Source organism: Thunnus albacares, chromosome 11 (assembly GCF_914725855.1).
Source record: "Thunnus albacares chromosome 11, fThuAlb1.1, whole genome shotgun sequence".
NCBI classification, from domain to species: domain Eukaryota; kingdom Metazoa; phylum Chordata; class Actinopteri; order Scombriformes; family Scombridae; genus Thunnus; species Thunnus albacares.
In genome coordinates, this window is record NC_058116.1 from 12,496,988 (window position 1) to 12,519,447 (window position 22,460).

Consider the following 22,460-nt stretch of genomic DNA (forward strand, 5'->3'; position numbering starts at 1 on the left):
TGAGATGAATTCCCCATTTTATTAAGGGAAATGGAGCAGGAGGAAAATAAAAGAATATGTCATTGACATTTTTTTCACCTGTATGAACATCTTTCTTAACCTGTGCGCAGGGTATTGACGGAAGTCAAGGGTTGATGGGAGCCCCTGGTGCTGTTGGTGAGCCAGGGGACATTTTCGTAGCTCCTGGTCTGAAGGGGGACAAAGGACTGCCTGGTGTTCCTGGTTCACCCGGGCAGCCAGGGCTGGAAGGAAAGCCAGGGAGAGATGGCATCCCGGGTTTACCTGGCCTCAAAGGAGAACCTGTAAGTGTGTGTGTGTGTGTGTAGTTTGTATGCTTAGGCAGTCTATAGGGATATTACTATATTTATTAAGTCTTTTGAATTTATTATTAACATTTTAAAAACTAAGTAGACTGGACATTTTTCAGGCCAAAGCAGGCATCAAGGGTGAGCGTGGACCAAACGGGGACACTGGTTTTACTGGGACCCCGGGAGAGAGGGGTCCTCCTGGTCTGCCAGGCTTCGGTCAACCAGGAGAGCCTGGAGAGAAGGGGAGTCAGGGGAGACCAGGCATTCCTGGATCACCTGGAGTACCTGGTATGCCTGAGATCTACACAAATACACTATACACAAAGGGACTCATATATTCAAAGTGAAGTCATATCGAACTGTATCTCGACAGCACACACACAAATCGTATATTCATTAATTTAGAACATATACCTTACATCCATCAGGTGTAAAAGGTGAGCCAGGCATAAGTTTGAGCACTCCTGGACCTCAAGGTGCACCTGGACCACGAGGAGAAAGCGGCAGACCTGGACTTCAAGGTACGCAACACCTTCTTCAGCTGTCATAGTCTATACTCCACTCCAAAAAAAGAAAATCATTGACAATGAAACTTTGATCAATGGAATGTCATTGATTTGGGGTTGTAGAGTGCGATGATCATGTAATTATGTATATATGAAGATTATTGGAAAGTGGTCTTGTTTACCACACAGCATGTTGTTGGCTGTAGGTGACAGAGGCCATCCAGGAGATGCTGGGTTGCCAGGTTTCCCAGGACAGAAAGGTGAAACCGGCCCCCCTGGAATTGGATTGCCAGGCCCAACTGGTGCTAAAGGTAAATTATTCCATGTTGACCCCAGTCCCTCTGTCCATGTATATATCACAGACATTCAGCAGATACTTACAGATTATTAAAGAAACATGTAAATGAAGAGAACAAAACATAACTCAGGAAATGTTTCGTCCATGTTTCCAGGAATCAGTGGGATTCCAGGAGCTCCAGGATTACCAGGAGAGCCAGGAAGACCAGGACAGGATGGCTTTACTGGACAACCTGGTTCACCTGGACAGAAAGTATGTATTGTTCTACATGTATATATAACTTAATAATAATTAATTACATGTATACTACAGACATATGCTGGCACACACTGTGGAAGTGACTCAACAAGGGACTTTTGACCGTTGAATATTAGTGTTTTGTGCAACTTCCCAGAGTTGTTGTATGGATTATGCGTCTTTCTTTTTGTTGCATTTAAATATGGTTTTGGTGGGAATAGGTATAAAACCAAACAAATGCATTAGTCCTACAGTTACATACAAGTCCTACATACAATAAAATTCAAATCCAACAACCGCAACTACAATATCATTTATTATATAGCCATGATAAACTGGGGGATATGAATGTCATGTAAAATCACTAGCATCAGAGTTGACGTGTAAATCATTTCTAAACCTTATAGGGTGAACCAGGACGAGGGCTGCCAGGCCCAAAAGGTTTGCAGGGACTCCCAGGAATTACGGGCTTCCAGGGAGAGAAGGGTGGCATTGGACTACCTGGTATTCCTGGACAGGAAGGCCAGACTGGGCCACCAGGACCTCAGGGAATCAAAGGTACTGCAGGACATTTACAACAACTCTGGTGTGAAGCCTGCTTCAGTTTAGTCCATGAGTTAAAAGACCTGCTTGTACCAAGCACAAAATTGTTTTTCTTTGGTCTTAGGTGAAATGGGACCCCCAGGATCTCCCGGCGTGGTTGGATTACCAGGTGTTCCAGGAAAAGGCTCACCTGGCGCTCCTGGACCACAAGGAGTACCTGGAGAGCAAGGACCACATGGTGAGCACAACCTCAGCATTCTATTATAGAGGCCTTTTTTTTTGCAGAACACACATGTCACAGCAGGAAAATCACAGGTGTAAATACTAACATTAATAATGGCATAATACCATTAAGCGGCTTCAGTTTCAGGGTCTTGGTATTGTTGCTTACTGTCATACTGTCATGACTTACTGGGGCATCATTAATGTTATGAGTGACACCTGTGCTTTCCCTACTTTGACTGACAAGTCAAAATGTCTGCTGTTTAAGAAGATTGTGCATACTCTTAATTTCCTTCACTTGAATATCAAACACAATATATTTATATTTGTGTATGTTGTACAGGTAGGGAAGGTGTAAAGGGAGAAAAGGGCTACCCGGGTCCTCCTGGTCTGGACATGCCGGGGCCTCAGGGAGAGAAGGGAATCCCCGGGTTCCCAGGAACCCCAGGTTCTAAAGGACTGCCAGGGCCACCAGGCTTACCAGGCAGGGACGGACTGATTGGAAACCAGGGTGAGAGTGCAAAACCACAAAAACACAAGAAAAAACACTCAAACTGACAAGTTTACTTTTTATATCAGAAATACTGTTATTATTCATACATTTAATTAATAAAATTTACTTTGCCGTTTTGCTCATTTTTTAGCTATTATAAATGAAACTTAACACTTCCTATACATGTTTCACATTACAAGTTTTTCAGGTAAGGGCGGGGTTATGCCTTTGAGCTGCTGGAAGACTTTTAATGTGAAACATTTGTGCAGGAAGTGTTGCGTTTCATTGGTAGTAGCTTAATGCCAAACAAAAGAACTGAAAAATAGACATATTTGGAAGTGAATAAGAATAGTATCTCTGTTAAAAGAGAAATTTGCAGCAGCAGAGTTGTGACTATGACATGATTTGTATAATAATTTGGTGGAAATGTACATTATCCTGAATTCATAACAAAATATAAGCCTGTTTTTAAACAGGTTCATCCTCTCTGCAGTTGAGGTACTATTTGAGAAGTGACTGTATGTTGTTATGTCTATGTTGTTATAGTCTTTCCAAAACGCATCACTCTGACCACTAAGTAATAGTCATCTATAAGGAATTCAACCTACAATTCAATTTGAAATAGGAAATAGGCAGAAATTTACTCCTCTAGCTTTTTAATCTCTTTTTCAATTACAGAAATTCACAATGTCTGTTTGTGTTTGTTTGCCAGGTCCTAAAGGTGATATGGGCGTCATGGGGACACCGGGAGTACCAGGATTTCCCGGACCTCCTGGTAATCCTGGATCTCCCGGTTTGAGAGGTGAGGAACACCAAATAGTTAAAACAATTTAAAGAGTTAGGGGTACTTTTCTTCAGCCTGTCTGTTACTGGTCTTACAGTGTAAACGTACCTATTTATCAGCAGAAATTACAATTTCCCTTTCCCACCATCTCTCTCAGGTGACCCTGGTTTCCCTGGATCAAGAGGGACTGTTGGTGAGGCTGGATCCAAAGGAGAAAGGGGAGACACAGGTCTTCAGGGACCTCCTGGCAACATGACTGAAGTTGACATGGAGCACATGAAGGGGGAGAAGGGAGACATCGGAGACACTGGTATGAAATAACAGGCTGGTCTTTGACTCATTGAAACTCTTGATTACCTTCATTAGATTAACTACAAACAGGCCAATTGATGATTCTGTATATTGACCTATAGTTTCAGACATATCTCAGTGCCCATATGTCTTCTCTTTTTTAATTCCATTTTCCCCTTAGGTGACCCTGGAATCACTGGAGAGAAGGGCTTCCGTGGAATGCCTGGAGACCCTGGAATGCCTGGCAAAGATGGAGAGCCTGGGTTACCTGGACAACCAGGTGACCTACCTGACCACCATTCTAAAATTTGTTAAATATTTGTATAGGATAGTTAAATCACAAAGACTTCATGTGGTAACCATTTCAGTTTACCCATTTAATGTAACTCCTATTTTGGTAATTCCCTGCACTTGCTTGGTACCCAATGAAAATGGAGGGAAAATAAAAATTATTTTTTTAATTGTTCTTTCTCATTGATGTTTCTCAGGTGAGAAAGGAGACCCTGGTTTTCCTGGAAGTCCTGGCAGTATCGGACAACCTGGACAGAAGGGCAGTGTAGGAGAGATGGGAATACCGGGTGAGAACACACAAATAGCAAACACTCACTCAGAAGCAGAGAAAAATGTGTCATATATGTCCTGAAAATGTGAAACAGTATGGAAGCGTGTGCATTTGTGCAGGCATTTATTGTGTGTATTACAAACATGAAATTCTGTCTTTTAAACACAGAACTGTTAACAGCTGTTTTGTAACTATTTCAAGTAAGGGAATAACTAAAGTTGACATTTAATTTGTGTGAAACACTGTGTTCAATGGAAGTTCAATGCAACGCTGACAAATATCTGCGTTTTGTTTGTTTGTGTGTACTTGTGTGCCTGTTTGTGCAGGTCCGTCTGGTCCAAAGGGTACTAAAGGAGACATTGGTACACCAGGACATCCTGGCTTCAGAGGCACGGATGGACAAAAAGGTGAAACAGGATTACCTGGTGAGCCAGGTATCGGTCTCCCAGGACATCCAGGAGAAAAGGTAATACACTAGCTATAACAACAGTTATAATTTATAACACTAGTTTAGTGAACGTACTGCAGGGAGTGACCTCCATAAGTCATCTTCTGTGCATTAAAAATTGGTAGCTGGAGCGCTTGCAAGGCATGGATGGCCATGAAACTCCCAGTTAAATTATCAGTAAAAAAAATAAAACACTGTCTTGAAAAAAACGGGTTCTTTCATGAAAAAGGCAACAGTACAAGAGTTTGTACATGGTAACTTTGGGAAAGAAGTCAAATGTGATTTCCAAGAAGCTTGCAATAAGGGATTTAAAATTCAGCTGCCTAATGCTGTAGGTCTGTATCTTTAATAATTTGCATTGTTACAAATGTGAGTTGAAACCACAGATAGCCACAAATGCCTAATTTAAGAAAACATGGATAGACTGTGTGGAGAATGTTGGGATTTAAAGACTGTAAATTAGCGCCCTTGATACAAGGGAGATGGAAGCTGACTCAGGCTATGAAAGTCGCCACTCTATAGTTGGCTATTCAATGTTGTCAAATTTGTCGCTGAATAAAAGAAGTATCTGTGAGCATGAGTGATCATGCCTATAACGTGTGACCAGCAGGTTATCAGAGACATACTGTCTTTGTCCTTCCCTCAACATATTCTGCCTTGTTCCTCACATTTATGCCTCTTTGTACTCAGCATCTCTCCATTCCTCTGCTCTCATAGGGTCAGACAGGCCAGCCTGGATTCCCAGGAACACCAGGAGACAAGGGTCAGAAGGGTCATGTAGGTATGCCCGGCAAGCCAGGACTGCAAGGAACTAAAGGAGACAAAGGAAGCATCGGCTATCCAGGTCAGATTTCTGTCTGTGTTGTCGCATTCATCCTATTTGTCCACAAGCTGAACACTAGGTATATATAGGTATTATAAGCGTTGTCATTCCATGTGCGTTCTTATTGTGGTGTGTGTGCATGTGTTTTGTACAGGTCAGCCAGGTTTGCCAGGTGAGAAGGGTACCCCTGGGCTGCCTGGGTCTGCAGGAGAAACTGGTCTTGATGGTCGGCCTGGTAAGTAACAGGCTTCTTAGATATGTTAGTCAGACCAGTGCCCACAATTAATTACTACATGAATTAATTAATTACTACTACAAGTTTTGATACATCATTAATCAGCTATAATCCTGTGGGATCAAGGTTTGTTATAACAGTTTAGTCTGTAAAAAAATCCAAACTAATCAGTGAATTATAGGGGCAGTTTGGACAATTATGCACCTTGCCACCTCTCCCAAACTTTGGTAACTTTTTAAATTAGCTATTGTGAGTATAAAATAAAGCATCACTCTACAGCAGACTGGCAATTTCTTTTATACCAATTTTATTCAGAAACCCGTTTTTGTGGGAAAATCTCCAGATCAGTGACAGCTCAGTGAGTCATGTACTTATCCAAACAGATACAAAAAGGACTCATGTACTTATCATTCATCTGTTGTGCACCATACTTGAAATGACACCTGTCCCATGCAAATGCCTATTTAGTCTTGCTGGACAATGATGAAATAAGTTAAAGCTGTCCCTATAAACACAATAACAAATACTGTGTAAACCTCTTCTCTCCCAGGTGAAGCTGGCTTGCAGGGACCTCCTGGTTCTACTGGAGAGAAGGGAGAGCCTGGAGTGGATGGCATCCCTGGATCCTCAGGAGAGAGAGGAGACCCAGGTTAGTGCTAAAATTTACCTGTCTATCAACTGGACGTTACAGTATAATGAGCCTCTCAGCCTGATATTCCCTATCTTGAGAACTCTCCACCACAACAACCACATGCACTTTTTAATACTTTTATGTACATCCACATATTATTTTTTCAAAAATAAGTACGGGAAGACACAAGCTCAGTGTCAATCAGGAGTTCAGGTAACAGTGTAATTTCTCCAAATATGGTGACAACTAATTAGTGCAGACACATGGCAGTATCTTGATTTAAGCAGCCCTAACATTTTCAGAACCTTCACTACCAATCTGGACATCACAAAAACTACCAAAAAGAAACACAAGCAATCAGATGGTAACCAATGGTAACAAAGCTGTGAGACAGCAGAGGATGATGCTTTTTAACCTTAGTGAGATGCACCTTCAAAAGATTGCCACAACTCATCATTAGCTGCAAAATTTGAAAAACAGATCACAGTTACTATTGCATATAACATTACTGTATGTCCTATATGTCCAAATAAACAATAAACATGTCAACAAGTTTGTCATTTCTTGCTATATGAAGCAGTGAATACAAAAAGAAGCCATTCAGAATATGCACATATCCTTGTTCAAACTGTGACTTGAGACCTTGTTTAATTTAAATGTAATTTTTTAATTAAATATTTTTAATTGAATATTTTCATATTGTAATTATAACTGGAAACAATTCCACACCTGAAACCATGTAAATGAATTATTTGAAAGGATTTGATTGACATTCATTAATCAGTGAACAAATTCAGAGGATGGAGTGACAAATTAAATATAATGGCATCAATTCAGTGTGAATGTCAGAGAGCATATCAGACATAATTTAAGATGATAATATTATTTTGTATTATTATTTTGCTGGTCCTATTCCTGTAGTAAACATTCTCATTCCACACCTGTAGAAATGTTTTAGGAATGTACCTCTTAATTGTCCTTCACTGCAGGTATACCTGGCCAAGGTTTCCCAGGGCCACCTGGAGTGCTTGGTGATAAAGGTGAGAGCCCCCTCCGTTGTTGATTTATATAATCCCTTAATCTCTGGTGACAAACAGAGTTTCGTCATGTGGACTTGTCTTTCACTCTCCAGGTGACAAAGGTAGTACTGGCTTCCCTGGCACTCCTGGTCATCCAGGTATCCCTGGTATCAAAGGCGACAAGGGACTTCAAGGCCTACAGGGTCGCCAGGGTGAGCCAGGAGAGAGGGGGCCCCCAGGTTCCTCTCTACAGGGCCCTAAAGGAGAACGGGGAGAAACAGGACAACCTGGGGAAGCAGGTATGCCACATACATGACATGCCAGCAATGCATTACATGTGCAAGGACTTGTTTCCATAGATGGAGCAGCTGTCACAAGTGTTTTGAATAGAAATACTGTGTACATTTTATGCTGTAGTCAAAAAAATCTCTTCAACTTCTTCTTGTCTTTATCAAACAGGAGTCACAGGAGCACCTGGACCCTCTGGTGTGCCAGGCAGAGAGGGCCTAAAGGGAGACAAAGGAGATCCAGGTCACCCTGGTTTCCAGGGAGAGACAGGACATAAGGGTGACCCTGGAGTTCCTGGACTTCCTGTATGTCACAAAGCTGTTAACTGTCATGTCATACAATGGTTAATGTGCATGAGAGATAGCTGATACATGTAAATGCTGTTCTTCCCACCACTGAAGAAGAACTTTTGTCTCACTATAAACTGAGCAAGTTTTTAGAGAAACACTGATCTGTGTTTTTAGTTCAAGCTTGTTCAGCGATTTTATTTGTGTGTGTGTGTCTTCCAGGGACAATCTGGTCTTCCAGGTATTGATGGACAGAAGGGAGAGAGGGGACTGCAGGGTGTCCCTGGCTTCCCAGGTAAGTAAATACAGTGTGAAATAACGGTGTGTAATATACAGTGTGTCTGTGAGTGTGTGTGTGCATTCATGTGGGGTGTGTGGCTCAGGAGGTAGAGTGGGTTAGCCACTAATCAGAATGTCGGCGGTTCGATCCCCTACTCCTCCTGTCCAAATGGTGGAATGTCCAGGGGCAAGATACTTGAACCCCAAATTGCTCCTGATGGCTGTGCCAGTGCCCTGCATGGTAGCTTGCTACCATTGGTGTGTGTGTGTGTGAATGGAGGAGTAAGCAGCAGAAACATTGTAAAGCGCTTTGGATAAAAGCAGCCATTTACCATGTATGAAAGACAGCATGTGTTTAAGCAATTGTGAGAAAAAATACTATGTTTTTTCAAAAGCAAAAAAGCTTATTGTGAACATTATATCTAGGTACAAAGGGTAATTTCGGGGACAGAGGAGTCAAAGGAGAACTTGGAGACAGAGGATTCCCGGGAGAAAAGGGTAAAAAGGAGTTCAATAATTTGCCATATTAGAATCATTACACACTATATATAATCATTATATCAATAAATAATGTATATAATTCAGTCAGTACTTACTCTTGTCTGATAATCTTATCACTTGATTTCCACAAACTGCTAAAAATCTGGGTAATCTGGAAAATGATACTCTTTATTTCAGGTATTGACGGCCCCCCTGGTCCCCCTGGCCCCCACACCTTCATTAAAGGAGACATTGGGTTCCCAGGGATTCAAGGCTTACCGGGACCCCAGGGTCCATCTGGGTTCCCTGGACAGAAAGGACAACAAGGTGACGTTTTGCTTAAAAATGTATAATCAGTTTCCTCCTGCTCACATCCATTTTAATAACTGTTACATCATTTATTTCATTTATGTTTCTCAGGTGTGACAGGTATTACAGGACCAAAAGGTGAAGACGGCGTCCCTGGACATCACGGTCAACCTGGATCTAAAGGAGAGCCTGGCCTGCCTGGGCCTCAAGGTGAGAGGTTCTAAGGAACAGTGGATAAGACATGTCCCCAGTTGTTCTGTTGCTTTCATAAATGATTAATAACTCCATGCCTCTAGGACCCAGAGGACACCCTGGACCCCCGGGACCTGATGGTGTTCCAGGTCAAGTGGGTCCCCCTGGCCCCTCCTCCATGGAACACGGTTTCCTGGTAACCCGTCACAGTCAAACAGTGGAGGTTCCATATTGTCCTGAGGGGACCTCGCTCATATATGATGGCTACTCCCTGCTATACGTTCAAGGAAATGAACGCTCTCACGGACAGGATCTAGGTGAGAAAAACAATATTTGGAAGAAAGACTGAAAGAAAGAAAGAAAGAAAGAAAGAAGTGAGACTAAGAAAAAGAAGAGGGATGAAAGGAGAAGTTTGCAGGATGAATTACAAGCGTTATGGTTCTGTGTTTTAGGTACGGCAGGGAGCTGTCTGAGGAAGTTCAGCCCCATGCCCTTCCTGTTCTGTAACATCAACAATGTGTGCAACTTTGCCTCCCGTAATGATTACTCCTACTGGCTCACCTCCCCTGAGCCCATGCCCATGAGCATGGCACCAATCACTGGTGAAAGCATCAAACCCTTCATCAGCAGGTATGTCAGCATTTCTATACAATATATACTGTTCTGTTGCAGCTTATTTATGACACTCACATGCTGTACCCTTCTCATATGTATGTGCGTACAGGTGTGCTGTGTGTGAAGCCCCAGCCATGGTGATTGCAGTTCACAGTCAGACTATCATGATCCCACCATGCCCTCACGGCTGGGACTCTCTGTGGATTGGCTACTCCTTTGTCATGGTAAGACAAGCAGGGTCGGGTCTCAGTGCAAGTGAACAGAGTCTCCTCTGTAGAGAATAGATTTCAATCTTCATTACACCAGAGATGTTATCAGCCAAGCCTCATGTTGTGATGATTCACTAAAATATGGGGAGACTTTTCTTGCAGAATTTCTCAGATTTTATTTCCACAGACATTATCAAGGTTCAGTTTATTCATCCATAAAAACAGCTCACATCCTGAGCAGCCAACAAAAACAGAGAAATATGATAACAATACAACTACTACTATTTTTTGTGTTAATACACAGATAAAAAGATAACAGTTAACTTGAATATACCATGTGCTGTAAGCATTTGTTGAAAGATTTAATTAAATCATGCTGTAAATACAAATACATATTATAATATATTCCTCCTACCCTACCCCCTCCCCAAAACTGTAAACCATATAGGGACTCTAAATCACCTGTTAGAGGGCAGAAGTTGGTACTCTCCATTTAAAACAGAAGAGATACTGTTGCGTGCAAGTCTAAGCATGCTCTTGTTGGAAGCTGCTTGAAAGATGTGTGTCTCAGGTTGGCCAATAATCTTCACACAAATCTGGATTTGATTATATAGTTTAGTGTTAAGTTTCACAGATAGGCTGCTCAGCCAGGCTGTGATCATAAAGCCAGACTGTATATAAAGTAGCTCAAACTAGCTCCACCTCCAGCAGCTACAACAGTTAAATGTTGCTAAACATTGATGCTTCAGTATTATTAATTTAATGATGTCATATATGATAATATATCAGTCAGAGGGATGAAACCAGTACTTCTACTTTAATACTTCAAATACATTTTGCTGCTAATACTTCTACTTCTTACTTAAGTAGGATTTTTCCTGTGGGACTTTTCCTTGTAATGGAGTATTTTTTTACATTGCTGTATTGGTACTTTTACTTAAGCAAAGGATCTGAATACTTCTTCCACCACTGCATAATATACAGATGTGTGTATCTACTCAGCATCTACAGGTTTTTGTCTACAAACAAACCTATCTAAATATATAAATGAAGACGTGCATGCACCTATGAACCCATTGTAATCATACACATGTAAACAAACACATATACATACATCTATAGATTTATATTGTCTGCTAAAGAAAATCCACATAGCAACCCTTTTTGCACATGCACATTTTAGGCTTCATTTGGATATGTATGTGTGTGTGTTTGTGTAGCACACCAGTGCTGGTGCTGAGGGCTCAGGCCAGGCTCTGGCCTCACCTGGTTCCTGCTTGGAGGAGTTCCGCAGCGCTCCGTTCATCGAGTGTCATGGTCGTGGAACCTGCAACTACTACGCCAACTCTTACAGCTTCTGGCTCGCAACTATCGAAGACAGCGAGATGTTTACGTAAGACAGACATACTCACATTCAGACATTGTATTTCTTGATTCTCCTTATGTTTGTTGATTGTTTTTTTCCCTCACCACATCTACATGATAATCTTGGCATTATAGAACCGACTTCTGATGTTTTTCTCTCTACGTATCTCCAGGAAACCTGTCCCAACAACACTAAAAGCGGGAAATCTCCGAACACACATAAGCCGCTGTCAGGTGTGCATGAAGAGGACATAAACCCCAACCTCTGAGTCCTACTTCCTGACCTGCGCCGACGTCCGTGACTTGGCTTTACTTCCTGTTTTCAGAGGATGGTGCTAATTCCCTGTATGTGTGAGAGGAGAGGGACTGAGGCGTGGGTTGCAGAACAAACCGGAGATCAAACTTTACAAACCACAATGCAGAGACCAAGCAGCCTTTTGCTCCATGCAGAACACTTTACTAACATGATCACAACATGTCTCTAAGGAATGGCACCCAGTTTACCACTGCACTGAGTACATGCCCCCTAAACTGGTAAACTAGTGTTCATTTTGAAAGGGTTGTTTGTGTAAGACAGGTGCTATTGAATCTTACTTATCTGCCTTATTCCATTTTTTTATTTCCCTTCCCTACCAGTGCCACATCATTCAAAGATATAGCTACATAGTAGTATTATAGATTTTCACCTTTTAACTTGTTTAGACATACTAATGTAAAGGATGGGACTTACCACTGCTTACACAAACTTAAAATCACTATAATGTCACCATCACCAAAATATAACAACCACACTGTTGTAAATATAATGCATTCCTCTCTAACCTAGTTCAACATACTCTCCTCAGGTTATTATTGAATTTACATTGTGTGTTATTAAGTCCATTTTTATTTATAAGAGTTATGAGAATATGTTGGACTTGAGTGTATCTGAGATTCCATAAATCCAGAAACAGTGTTTCAACTTCTGACAATCAGCGCCTTATTAACATGCAAAACAGCACTGAAACAACATTGGCAGGTGTGTGTGTGTGTGTGTGTTTGTGTGAGTGTACATATATGAATGGATTTGAGCTGTTAGGAAGTGGTGTGTGTGTGTTGTGATGTCTGCAAATATAATCCAAAACAAATGACAAATGCACAAAAAGAAATAGACCAAAAAAAAAAAATCACCTTTCTTATACCATTACTCTCAGTATTGTGTATAACGGCTGTGTGTTAAAGGATTTACTCTTGTCACATTAAGTGAATCAAATGTTTCTAATCTTTGATCCCAAAGAAATGCACATGTGTATATACTTACATATAACATGTACTTGCTATTCTGCTCATGTACTTGATTGTTCCCCGTAGTGGATTACTTTTGTAAAGGTTCATCATGTCATGGTTGTGCATCCAAGTCAAACATAGACAGATGAGGAGGGCTATATTTATAAGTGTCTATGCAGGTTGAGATGCTTTAAGAGGTCTGGATGTAGGCCTATGTTATGTTTATTCCTCAATATACAGTATTTAGAGAACTTCAGTTGTGTCAATATGAGAAACCCAAAACATAGTTTCTATGTCCTTTGCAGAGCAATTGAAAGATACAAAGTTTTCTGCTGTTAAAGTTATAGTAATTACTTGACACTGACCGTAACCTGTTTTTTTTTGTTAGTATGTTGTGCTTGGTTTTGATTAAGTGCTCCATGAAGTACATGAAGTATTAGCAGTATTCACACAAACTTGAGTACAGTGGGAATAATCTTGACTGATTAACAGAACAGACATTTCTTATTTCCCAGATCCAATACTGTGTAATTCCTGCAATAAAATTTTTTAGAATATTATTATTAATTTATCATAGGTGTTATTTTTCCATTTGTCTGTTTCTGTAAATGTGACATGAAGATTTCTATTACAGTACTCAATATGGGCCACAAGAGGGCAGCATCAGCACAATTTGAAAGTAAGTTGCTGATGATTCATGATGTCAGAGCTTACCAACTGGATGATTCACAAGTTCACAGAGGGCCTTTTGCTTTTACTTCCATTGGCTATTATTCCAGCAAAAGCTGACCTCAAATCTATCTCGAACCATAATTTAAGTGCATCCTCTGCACCAACTCTTCCACAGCGCGATGCAGCCACTACCTCAGCACTTCTGCTGGGATGGTGGCCAACAAACCCGTTCACCCCATGAAAACACACACAGATCGATACGCTCCGCAGAGAACCAGATAACCCCTCCTTTTATCTCCACTCTCGTCTTTCATCTATTACCGGAATCCTATCCCTTGTTTCCTCTCGTCACCAGACGGACAAACAGAGAGGCCTTGACCCCCGGCTATCTTCATAAACAAGTCTAACAAGGCTTTGGCCTCTGACCGCTTGGTGAGTGCAAGGTCACTCAGGTGGGAGTCACAGTGGAGGGTCATACAACACTAAAGGCAAATGATCAAATGACGGGTACAACTGAACATGATGGCCTAATGACCACAATCAAGATCATTTGCTACATGGCTGAGATGTCTGCAGTTGGGGCAAAGGCTACATTTTCAGACATGTACCACACTTTAAAAGGCCCAATCTGTATTTTAAGTACATTACAGGTATGTTTATACATATATAGATAATCAAATAATATGACTAAAAGATTAAGTTTAAAAGTGATGATAATTGTAAATGTAAGCCCATAATACGGCTGCTTTTACAAACATTATTGATGCAAAAGTTACATGTGTCAATCAATTGGATAGTAACACTACAATAGGTTATGTCTTATAACAAAGTAGTTGTTTATGAGTTTCTGAGATGAGTACTTGTTTTCTTGTCAGTTTTCTAATACTTGGAGGGAAATGCTTCAATCAAACAGAATATATAAGACAATAAGTTAATGGAATATACAGAGGAGCTACTGGGCAATAAGTATGAAAGTTAATCTATAAATTTATATCTATAACTTCATATTAATACAATCCATTTGTATGATGTAATACATTTAAAGACAATTACTGCTGTACTACTGATGTTGTATTCAACCATGCAATGGTGGAAAAGTAGGTCACATTTCATTCTTACACTAAAAATTAAAATAAGTGCCATTCAAACTGTAGTATATAACAAAGTAATAAAATTATCAGCAACACTATTCTTATTTAAATAATCTTATCATGGTGATCATTGTTGTCAGTAGTATCTGTAGACAACACAAACTGATCATCACTCAAAAGTTGGCTGACATCTTATTGAAAGTGACCAAACCCTCCCCGTGAAGTTTGTCATGTTCATTGTTTGCATTGCCACTACATCTGAAGACAGGATGAACATTAAATAAGTGACATCACAACACCACATATACACAACAACCTGTAGCTGTATCATTTATATGAGAGAAACAGGCTTGTGACCAGGAGGTTGCTCTTTAGGAGGAGACACTCTCTTCACTCAATAAACACCCTGCTGTGGCTATACCATCCAAAATAAAAGTTAAAAATTGTGAGATTGTTTTTTGCTGCTTTCTTTCAAGCAGTCATAACTGTACTGGAAAGAGTTTGAAAAGCAAACATCATTTTAAGAAAAAGTCACGGAAAATATATGATTTTAAATCCTAGGTGTAACTCTGTGCATGTGGATACCATTTTCACACAAGACAAGTTGATTTTAAAAAATGAATAAAACACTGGAATTCACATGCAAATGCACAACATCACTGCCATGTGGTTAGGGTCAGCACTCAGCCTTGCTCAGGGGCTTTAGAGTTCAAAACTTTAACCTCTTTAAACGTTTTAATCCTCTTGGTTGTTTGCTAACACTGCTAAGTTGAGACCCGACTTAAGAGTTACGATTACCCTCAGAGCGCAAGGTTTTATGCTGGTAGAACATTATTGCAATAATGTGTCCATGACGTTGCTTATGAGGAGATCAAGCTGACTGACTGACAGAAAATTGATTTTAAAATGAATATATACCATTACCGTACACCGATTTATGTCAAACTGATAATGTAACTTAATCTGTCATGTTTTTCAGGATGTGTTTACAATACAGTGCGGGAATGCATCAGGAGGTTAATAAGACCCAGACCTTTCTCGTAAGTGGATCAAGCACAGAGGCCACAACCTCCACCACACCCCCTTGACCTGAGCCCTGCCAAATGAAGATTAGCTTGTAACATAGCCAGCAATACAAAACGTAACAGAGGACATACAGAACAAACAATCACAAATATATGCAGACACAGTCGTAAAGGAGGGAGATTTAGCGTAACAGTGCTTTTCGGGTCGGTCCGGAAACAGTTACAATAGGAAGGTACCAGTGGCTGTTCATTTCCTAAAAAGAAGGGAAGAGAATTGATTTTAATTTTCGTTTTAACAGTAAAATGAATGATCTCCAGATGATTTTAAACATCTTGATATCAGCAGCTAGATCCATGCAGCATTTCTAGTCTGAGGGAAACTGATCAAATTGCTTCATTCTCCCTCCTAATTAAGCTAGCAAGATTCTGTGAGGATCTATGCAACAGTGGATCATAATTCCCAATTATTGTTATTTCTCTACAATGAGCATTTAAAAGCTTCATAAAGAAATATTTCTGATCTCAATGTGACTGTCGTCTCTGCAGAACTTCACCTGCAAACACTTAAGCTTGTTAGTGGAAAGAGCTGAGTAGCTCTCAGCCAATCACATCAGTTGTTGGTAAGATGACAGTTGCCACTGAAAGATATGTTGGTAGTCAATTTTGATTTTAATTGAGTTTAATTTGGGTATTTTTTATGTGTACTTTTTACTGCAGGTGCTGTAAATGACTTTAGATTGCCTGGACCCCAACAACAATCTTATGAAAAGCAGGCACTGGACTTTTCAAAATCATGTTTCAAAATCTTGGTTATATTTGGACTTTGTTAAAGGTCCTGTACACCCACAGCTGTTTACTTTTAACCTCACTGATTGCAACTCTAGGTAGGCAGATATATGCTGGGAATTATGTGATGTTGCGAAAAATCTACTACCAATAAGAATGATAATGGTGCGAGTTGTTCTGTGATAACAGGTGCAACAAACTCGTAACACGCACACGAAATAGCATAGTAAACAGAAACTGCAGGAGCTAGCATGACTAGCCGGCTAACAAGATCACTCTGCAAGTTGTAAATTATACAGCTTCTTATCAGACACTGTATCATCATTACCATCATTGTCCTGACTATCCCTTTTGTTGTTTGTTGTGTCATCATGTAGTTATAAACAAGAATATGAATAATTAATATTTTGAATTAGAGGTCAGTCTCGCTCCGTCTCTCAAACTGGCTGAATGTTGGAGAGCCTCACAGGTTTGTCAATGTCAATCGGACGAGACTCAATTCATGAATGGAGGCATATTTAAAATATATTAGTTTATATATTAAATCAAGGGATATTTTAAACATTTTAGTAAGTACTCAAACAAGTTGACAATATGCATCTTGAAAAATGTTTCTATTTGTCAGGGTGTATACATGTACTGTTGATGGGCCCTGATGAGCCAAATATCGGTTCCCTAAACATAAGATACAGTAGAGGAGAGCATTAAGGCTCTCAAGTTGTCCTGCAAGCTTTGCTGCGGACTTAAACAAGAGGCAAGCATGTATGTTAGAGAGTGAAGAGTTAATCAACTGCAAGAAGTGAAAATCTTGCAGTAATTTGCAGTTTGTCACTTGAACATGCATGTTTTCAACTGTAAAACTTACATGGATAACCTTAGCAAAACAGCAGATGTATTATAATAAACCTAGATTTGTATGTAAGTATAGCCTAGAATGTTTCTGTAATTAAACAGCAAAAATGAAGAGGTAATACCAGGACTTGTTAAAACAGATAGACCTTTATTATAACAAATTCATGCAGCTGCCAACCAGGTAGCCTACACACAGGACAACTAGAAAAAGTCTAAGTCCTATCTTACTTCTCAGATGCCGCCCTTGAAAGCCGATAACGACTGTGTGGGCATCAAGCCAATATGTATCAGACCACAGCTGACTCCCAAGGCCACTACATCCCCTTAGGGCACTGCACACAGGAAAATGCATTGCAGATACTCATCCAACTTCACCGCAACATAACCAGTATTTTAAGGGCGTATACAGGCAGCATATAAAGAATAAACAGTCCCTTGAACCAGTGACTCTCAAAGTGGGAAACCCCAGGGGTTGTTGAGGGGGTTCCAGGGGGTCTATAATTTATTTTCACTGTAATTCCATCCATAAGTAACGCAATGACAGAATATATGACTATTTTGTTCATGGGTTTCATACACTTTCTGTAATAAAACATCTAAAAGCAAAAATCTTATCAGATGGGGGTCCTTGATGTGAAAAAGTTTGAGAACCACTGCCTTAAACAATCCCACTCCCCAGAAACACTGTGGCTAAACTTACTATATTAAATTTGATAAAACAAACGAGGCGCAATAATTAACACTAACACAAACAAAACAATGAAAATAGTCATTTAGAATACTTAACACTCCCAAGGTTCCAGACCCTCCCCCGGGGTGGTCTGACCCTTGTCAGAAGTGGGGGAAATGTGTCAGTCCAGCACTGGAAGGCCTCCATGTGCACCAGGAGAGCTTCTTACCATGTTGAGAAGCGGCTGTTGCACTCCTAATAACCCCGCCTTAACTAATCTAGCCTTAGCCCCACTCAGGAACCTCGCCCTACTACAGCCCAGCTACCTATCTTCACCGTTAGCAGCCCTGACCGGCATGTTAACGGCACCCACCCCCAGCAATGAGTGCACTGTTAGACTTGGCTGTCAGCACTGAGCGATGCTCCCCATGAGTCCACATGAGTGCCTGCGCTCAACTCTTTCCCTTTCAACACTTCCTAACCTGTCCCCACAGTCCTCATCAGGCACAGGCACAGCCACTTATTCTAATTAGCATCTGCAGCAGCTCCCCTCCCTGACCACAGTCACTACGTTACAATATTAAACATCTAAACTATACAGTACTGGTCAAAAGTTTGGACACATCTTCCCATTCACTTCAATGAGAAAGTGTGACCAAACTTACAGCGTATATAACGGTGTAAACATGCCCTGTTTCCTCAGATACTGACTAGCTTAGATTTGTTTTTGTTGTGACCTTGCATTATAGGCTCACAGTTGACACATTGTGACAAATTCAAGGTATTAAGCAAATGGTTATAAAAGATACTTCTATAATGATAATAATAATAATAATAATAATAATAATAATAATAATAATAATAATAATAATAATAATAATAATAATAATGGGGCCTTTAATGGTGCCTGAGCACTCATGATTCTCTGACACCTTCATCAATGGATTGCATCTTATTGTCTGGTACCACAACTTACAAAAATTAAGTCTGTTTTCTGTTAGCCTTGAAAACAATGCTCCACTTGTTTTTAAAAATGCATTTAAAGTCTCAGCATGTGAAGACACACTGCTGCTTTTACATCCTGTTCGACATGATGTAAGTTTATCACACCACTAATTATTTGATATTTGACTTTGATATATTGCTGATTATCATGTTTAGTATAACAGTTTCCTCTTTTTGTTATTTTGCTTTGTTACTTGAGCTTGGAGGGAGAATCCAACTGAAAAATGTCACCTCTTATCTTTGCTACTTATTTGTTGTTGCCGTCCTTCTCCACCATTTCAAAAATTGTACTTTTCAAATTGAAATATATACATTTGCTTTTTTGAAACAAACATTATTTTTCTTGTTCTGTAAAGTGTGTCAATGATCTAAAAGAGGAACAGAAGAAGACGATAAAAATAAAGAGTAGTAAACTCCCAACTGCATATTGTTTTGATTGTGAAGCACATTCACGCATCCACAAAACACAAGAAATATTTACATCACTTGAATTTAGATCATACACATCAGTCACCAGTGACTAAATAGCATTTCTTTTTTCAAATAGATAACTACTGCTACTGTGTTTATGCCCCTTTCTTAATACACTATCCGGCTCAGGATGTCACATCAAGTGCCAAAAAGTTACATGTAGACCATGCAGTGTATTACACAAAAAAAAATAGCATAACATTAGGAACATGCTGCTCTCATTGGTGAAGATTATAATTGTAGTAGCTTGAGCAGTTCCCAGAACACGTCCTCTCTGAACTTGAAATTGAAAATCACGGCCTTGGTTTCAGAGTTCACTGTCCTGTGTTTTATGTCTCTCTTTGGACGATGCCAGATCAAACTAGAAGCTGTGTGATGTCATTCTCTTTGAAAAGGCCGGTACTGACAGATGTACCGGATCACACAGTGTTGTGAGATCAGCAGAGTTGTGCTGCACAGCATTTGTTTCTCAGCATGATTAGTGGAATGTGGCGGCTACAGGTCACTCTGGGTTGGCATGGATCCTGTATGTTGGTGGGTCAGGTGTCTACATAGGCTGGTGTTTGCATACTAGGGACCTAAGAGGGGGGGGGGCTTTGTTCTTGTGTGTGTGTTAGAGGTCTATCTATGTATGGCTATCTATCACAGGGCTAATGTTAAAAAGCATAATGTTTGTCATTTTAAGTTACAATAATAAAATGCAACTATTTTTGAAAGACTAGAGAATTTGAGAATATGACTATCATGATTTTGCTTCAATTTCCTATGCGAGAAGATGACATAATTCCATCTGTGGAGCTTGGCTCTCATGTGAGGTCTGATCACGATCTCAGCATGATCGGAAATCTGATGTGCTCAGATGAAGCCAAACATGGTGCTTCCTCCTCCTCCTCCGCCACCTCTTCTTCCTCCGCTGAAATTTCAACTCAATGCACAGTGTCCACTCAGGAATATTGAAATAGCGTGGCAGTGTGGCAGTGTATGAATGAGAGGAGAGCAGAACGCCTCCACAGCAGAGCGGAGGAGTAAAAAGGAAGAGTGGACGTCACAGTAACAGAGAGTGCGTGGGCATGAGAGGAAGAGTAGGAGTGAGTTTGTGGGAGGCATTCCAGTATAACTCTCAATCTGTCTTTTCTGTTTATTTGTCTCAATTCTATCACTCTTTTTCTTTTGAACAACTCTTCATACTTCTCTCACTACCTTCCGTTTGATTTATAGGTAAATCACATGTTTTTGTCCCCTGTACTGTATGGTCCTGTACTCCAGCCCTGTTATTTATACATTAAATGGCACTTTGCAATTAACACCCCACCAATCAATACATACTTTCTCCTATGTGGCATCTCTTTTTGCCACGACTTGTCATCTGTTGATGAGACCTCAACAGGGAAGAGGATCCCATTAAAAATGATTTATCTTATGAAGAAATAATAAAAGAAAAGAGAAACTCATAGCAAACAACCGCACTTGATTAAATAGTCATAATGTTTCTTAAATACCGAATGAGCTACTGAAACATAGCAGAGAAAGGCATCTCGAAATATGAGCTGCAGGAAAAAGTGGAGAATTTAGGACAACTTTGGTGGTAAAATGACTGGCAGTCAGCACAGGAGGGTCTGTTTGGCCCTTCTGGACCGTTAGTACCATCAGATGGTTGGCATTCATGGGCCGTCCTTGTCTGGTACTAGAAACCAAGGATGAGTATGTGGAAGTCAGACAAAAAGGGAACCATAGAAACCATCCATAGAAGGCCAGACGGAAGAGAGAGGGCGAAAAGGTCATGAAATAGACTGTGTGAGACAACATCTCACAGCCAACGTTGTAACCTGGGCTTTGACATCTTGCCTGTCGTAATTACACGTGCAGAAATCAAACGGCTAATTAATATGTGGAGGAAGCACGGGAGGATTCTTTTTTTGTGCACCTCATGTTTGTAAACCAGAGAGAAAAAAGGTACATTCTGTGCAGCCCAGTCTTCACACCAATGAGGAATATTGATTAGATACTGTTCTTTCTGACTGCGAGAAGACGATTGTGGGTGTTGTGTGAACATTAGCAGCTAAGGGTGTGAAGACTAATACTTAAAATTACATATTCAGTTGAACACAACTTCTTGTAATTAGCTAGATATGTCAATAAAGAATATGATTAGTTGCAGATGATCTGTACGGTAGTGCGAGCACACAGGACTGGAACATCTCATCCATGACTGACCAGTATTTCCATCATGATGAACCAAACTGATGGCAACACTTTCCTCAGCTTTTATGGTTTTGTCACATCATAATGTAAATTACCAACTAATGATTATTAAACTATATCTTGAGAAGAAATGCACAATTGATTAGGCATGACACTGTCATTTGTCTTCATGTCACTTTCTTGTATAAAAGGTTGGGGGTGGGGAGAGGTTTTGGCTCACTGCACAGTATAAATTGGTTGTATTTAAAAGACTACACCATAATTTACAATCTAATTTACACAACAGACAAATATATATCAGCGTATCATCCTTAGTAAATAACCTTTTACCGTGTTTCATGCTAAATTACCTCAGTTAATATTATGAGCCGGATAGGGGAATCTCTCGCTGACTTGGCGGCTTCATTTACATGCTGAGTGAAGTCATCACCAACCTCAAGCACCATTAACAATTGTGCTCCCTCAAAAAGAAGCCCAATTACAGCAGATGAAAGGGCCGTGAATGCTGAGGCTAACCAGCTACATCTACCAACGCTAAGCATCCTCAACCACTGACTGGATAGTCAGGTCTTCAAAGAAAAAAACACCAATAAATGTGGGTTAAATAAAAACATTATTTTTTTCTTTCACTCATATATATTGTACACTGCATCACAGGCTGCACTGAACTTTTCAGTGGAGCTATGCATACATATATGAGTTGTGCCCCTGGTTATCTGATGACATTGTCTGCAATGTTGTTTGCTCTTTTAGAAGGCTGAATTGTTGATTTTCTTAGCAGCTGCTGAATTATTGAACAAAGCTATCATCACACCAGCAGACCAAGTATTTACAGTACTATTAGGGTTGTTGTGGTGTTAATGGGTCCTTCCATTAGCCCTTGTGAAGGCCAGAGTAACACCTGCATCAACAAAAACACACGCACATGCTCACACACGCTCGCAGACACAAACGCTGTCACACAGTTGTTGTTGGGGGGGGGACCCCCATGGGAGT

General features: G+C 40.3%; 1 protein-coding gene across 1 annotated transcript in view; it reads left to right on the forward strand.

The window, feature by feature from the left end:
* col4a1 (collagen, type IV, alpha 1) overlaps positions 1 to 13,250 on the forward strand; it is a 46,341-nt gene extending 33,091 nt beyond the window's left edge. Inside the window, exons 25-52 of the mRNA XM_044365917.1 lie at positions 111 to 302; positions 428 to 596; positions 737 to 829; positions 1,021 to 1,125; positions 1,267 to 1,364; positions 1,757 to 1,907; positions 2,017 to 2,130; positions 2,458 to 2,625; positions 3,320 to 3,409; positions 3,549 to 3,701; positions 3,864 to 3,962; positions 4,171 to 4,260; positions 4,571 to 4,710; positions 5,410 to 5,536; positions 5,670 to 5,750; positions 6,301 to 6,399; positions 7,371 to 7,421; positions 7,514 to 7,699; positions 7,860 to 7,993; positions 8,198 to 8,270; positions 8,681 to 8,752; positions 8,933 to 9,061; positions 9,155 to 9,253; positions 9,340 to 9,552; positions 9,688 to 9,865; positions 9,960 to 10,074; positions 11,280 to 11,452; positions 11,598 to 13,250. Coding sequence (XP_044221852.1) covers positions 111 to 302; positions 428 to 596; positions 737 to 829; positions 1,021 to 1,125; positions 1,267 to 1,364; positions 1,757 to 1,907; positions 2,017 to 2,130; positions 2,458 to 2,625; positions 3,320 to 3,409; positions 3,549 to 3,701; positions 3,864 to 3,962; positions 4,171 to 4,260; positions 4,571 to 4,710; positions 5,410 to 5,536; positions 5,670 to 5,750; positions 6,301 to 6,399; positions 7,371 to 7,421; positions 7,514 to 7,699; positions 7,860 to 7,993; positions 8,198 to 8,270; positions 8,681 to 8,752; positions 8,933 to 9,061; positions 9,155 to 9,253; positions 9,340 to 9,552; positions 9,688 to 9,865; positions 9,960 to 10,074; positions 11,280 to 11,452; positions 11,598 to 11,679 — 3,474 coding nt within the window. The 3' untranslated portion in view covers positions 11,680 to 13,250. The remainder of the gene's footprint in view (positions 1 to 110; positions 303 to 427; positions 597 to 736; positions 830 to 1,020; positions 1,126 to 1,266; positions 1,365 to 1,756; positions 1,908 to 2,016; positions 2,131 to 2,457; positions 2,626 to 3,319; positions 3,410 to 3,548; positions 3,702 to 3,863; positions 3,963 to 4,170; positions 4,261 to 4,570; positions 4,711 to 5,409; positions 5,537 to 5,669; positions 5,751 to 6,300; positions 6,400 to 7,370; positions 7,422 to 7,513; positions 7,700 to 7,859; positions 7,994 to 8,197; positions 8,271 to 8,680; positions 8,753 to 8,932; positions 9,062 to 9,154; positions 9,254 to 9,339; positions 9,553 to 9,687; positions 9,866 to 9,959; positions 10,075 to 11,279; positions 11,453 to 11,597) is intronic.
* The last annotated feature ends 9,210 nt before the right edge of the window (positions 13,251 to 22,460 follow it).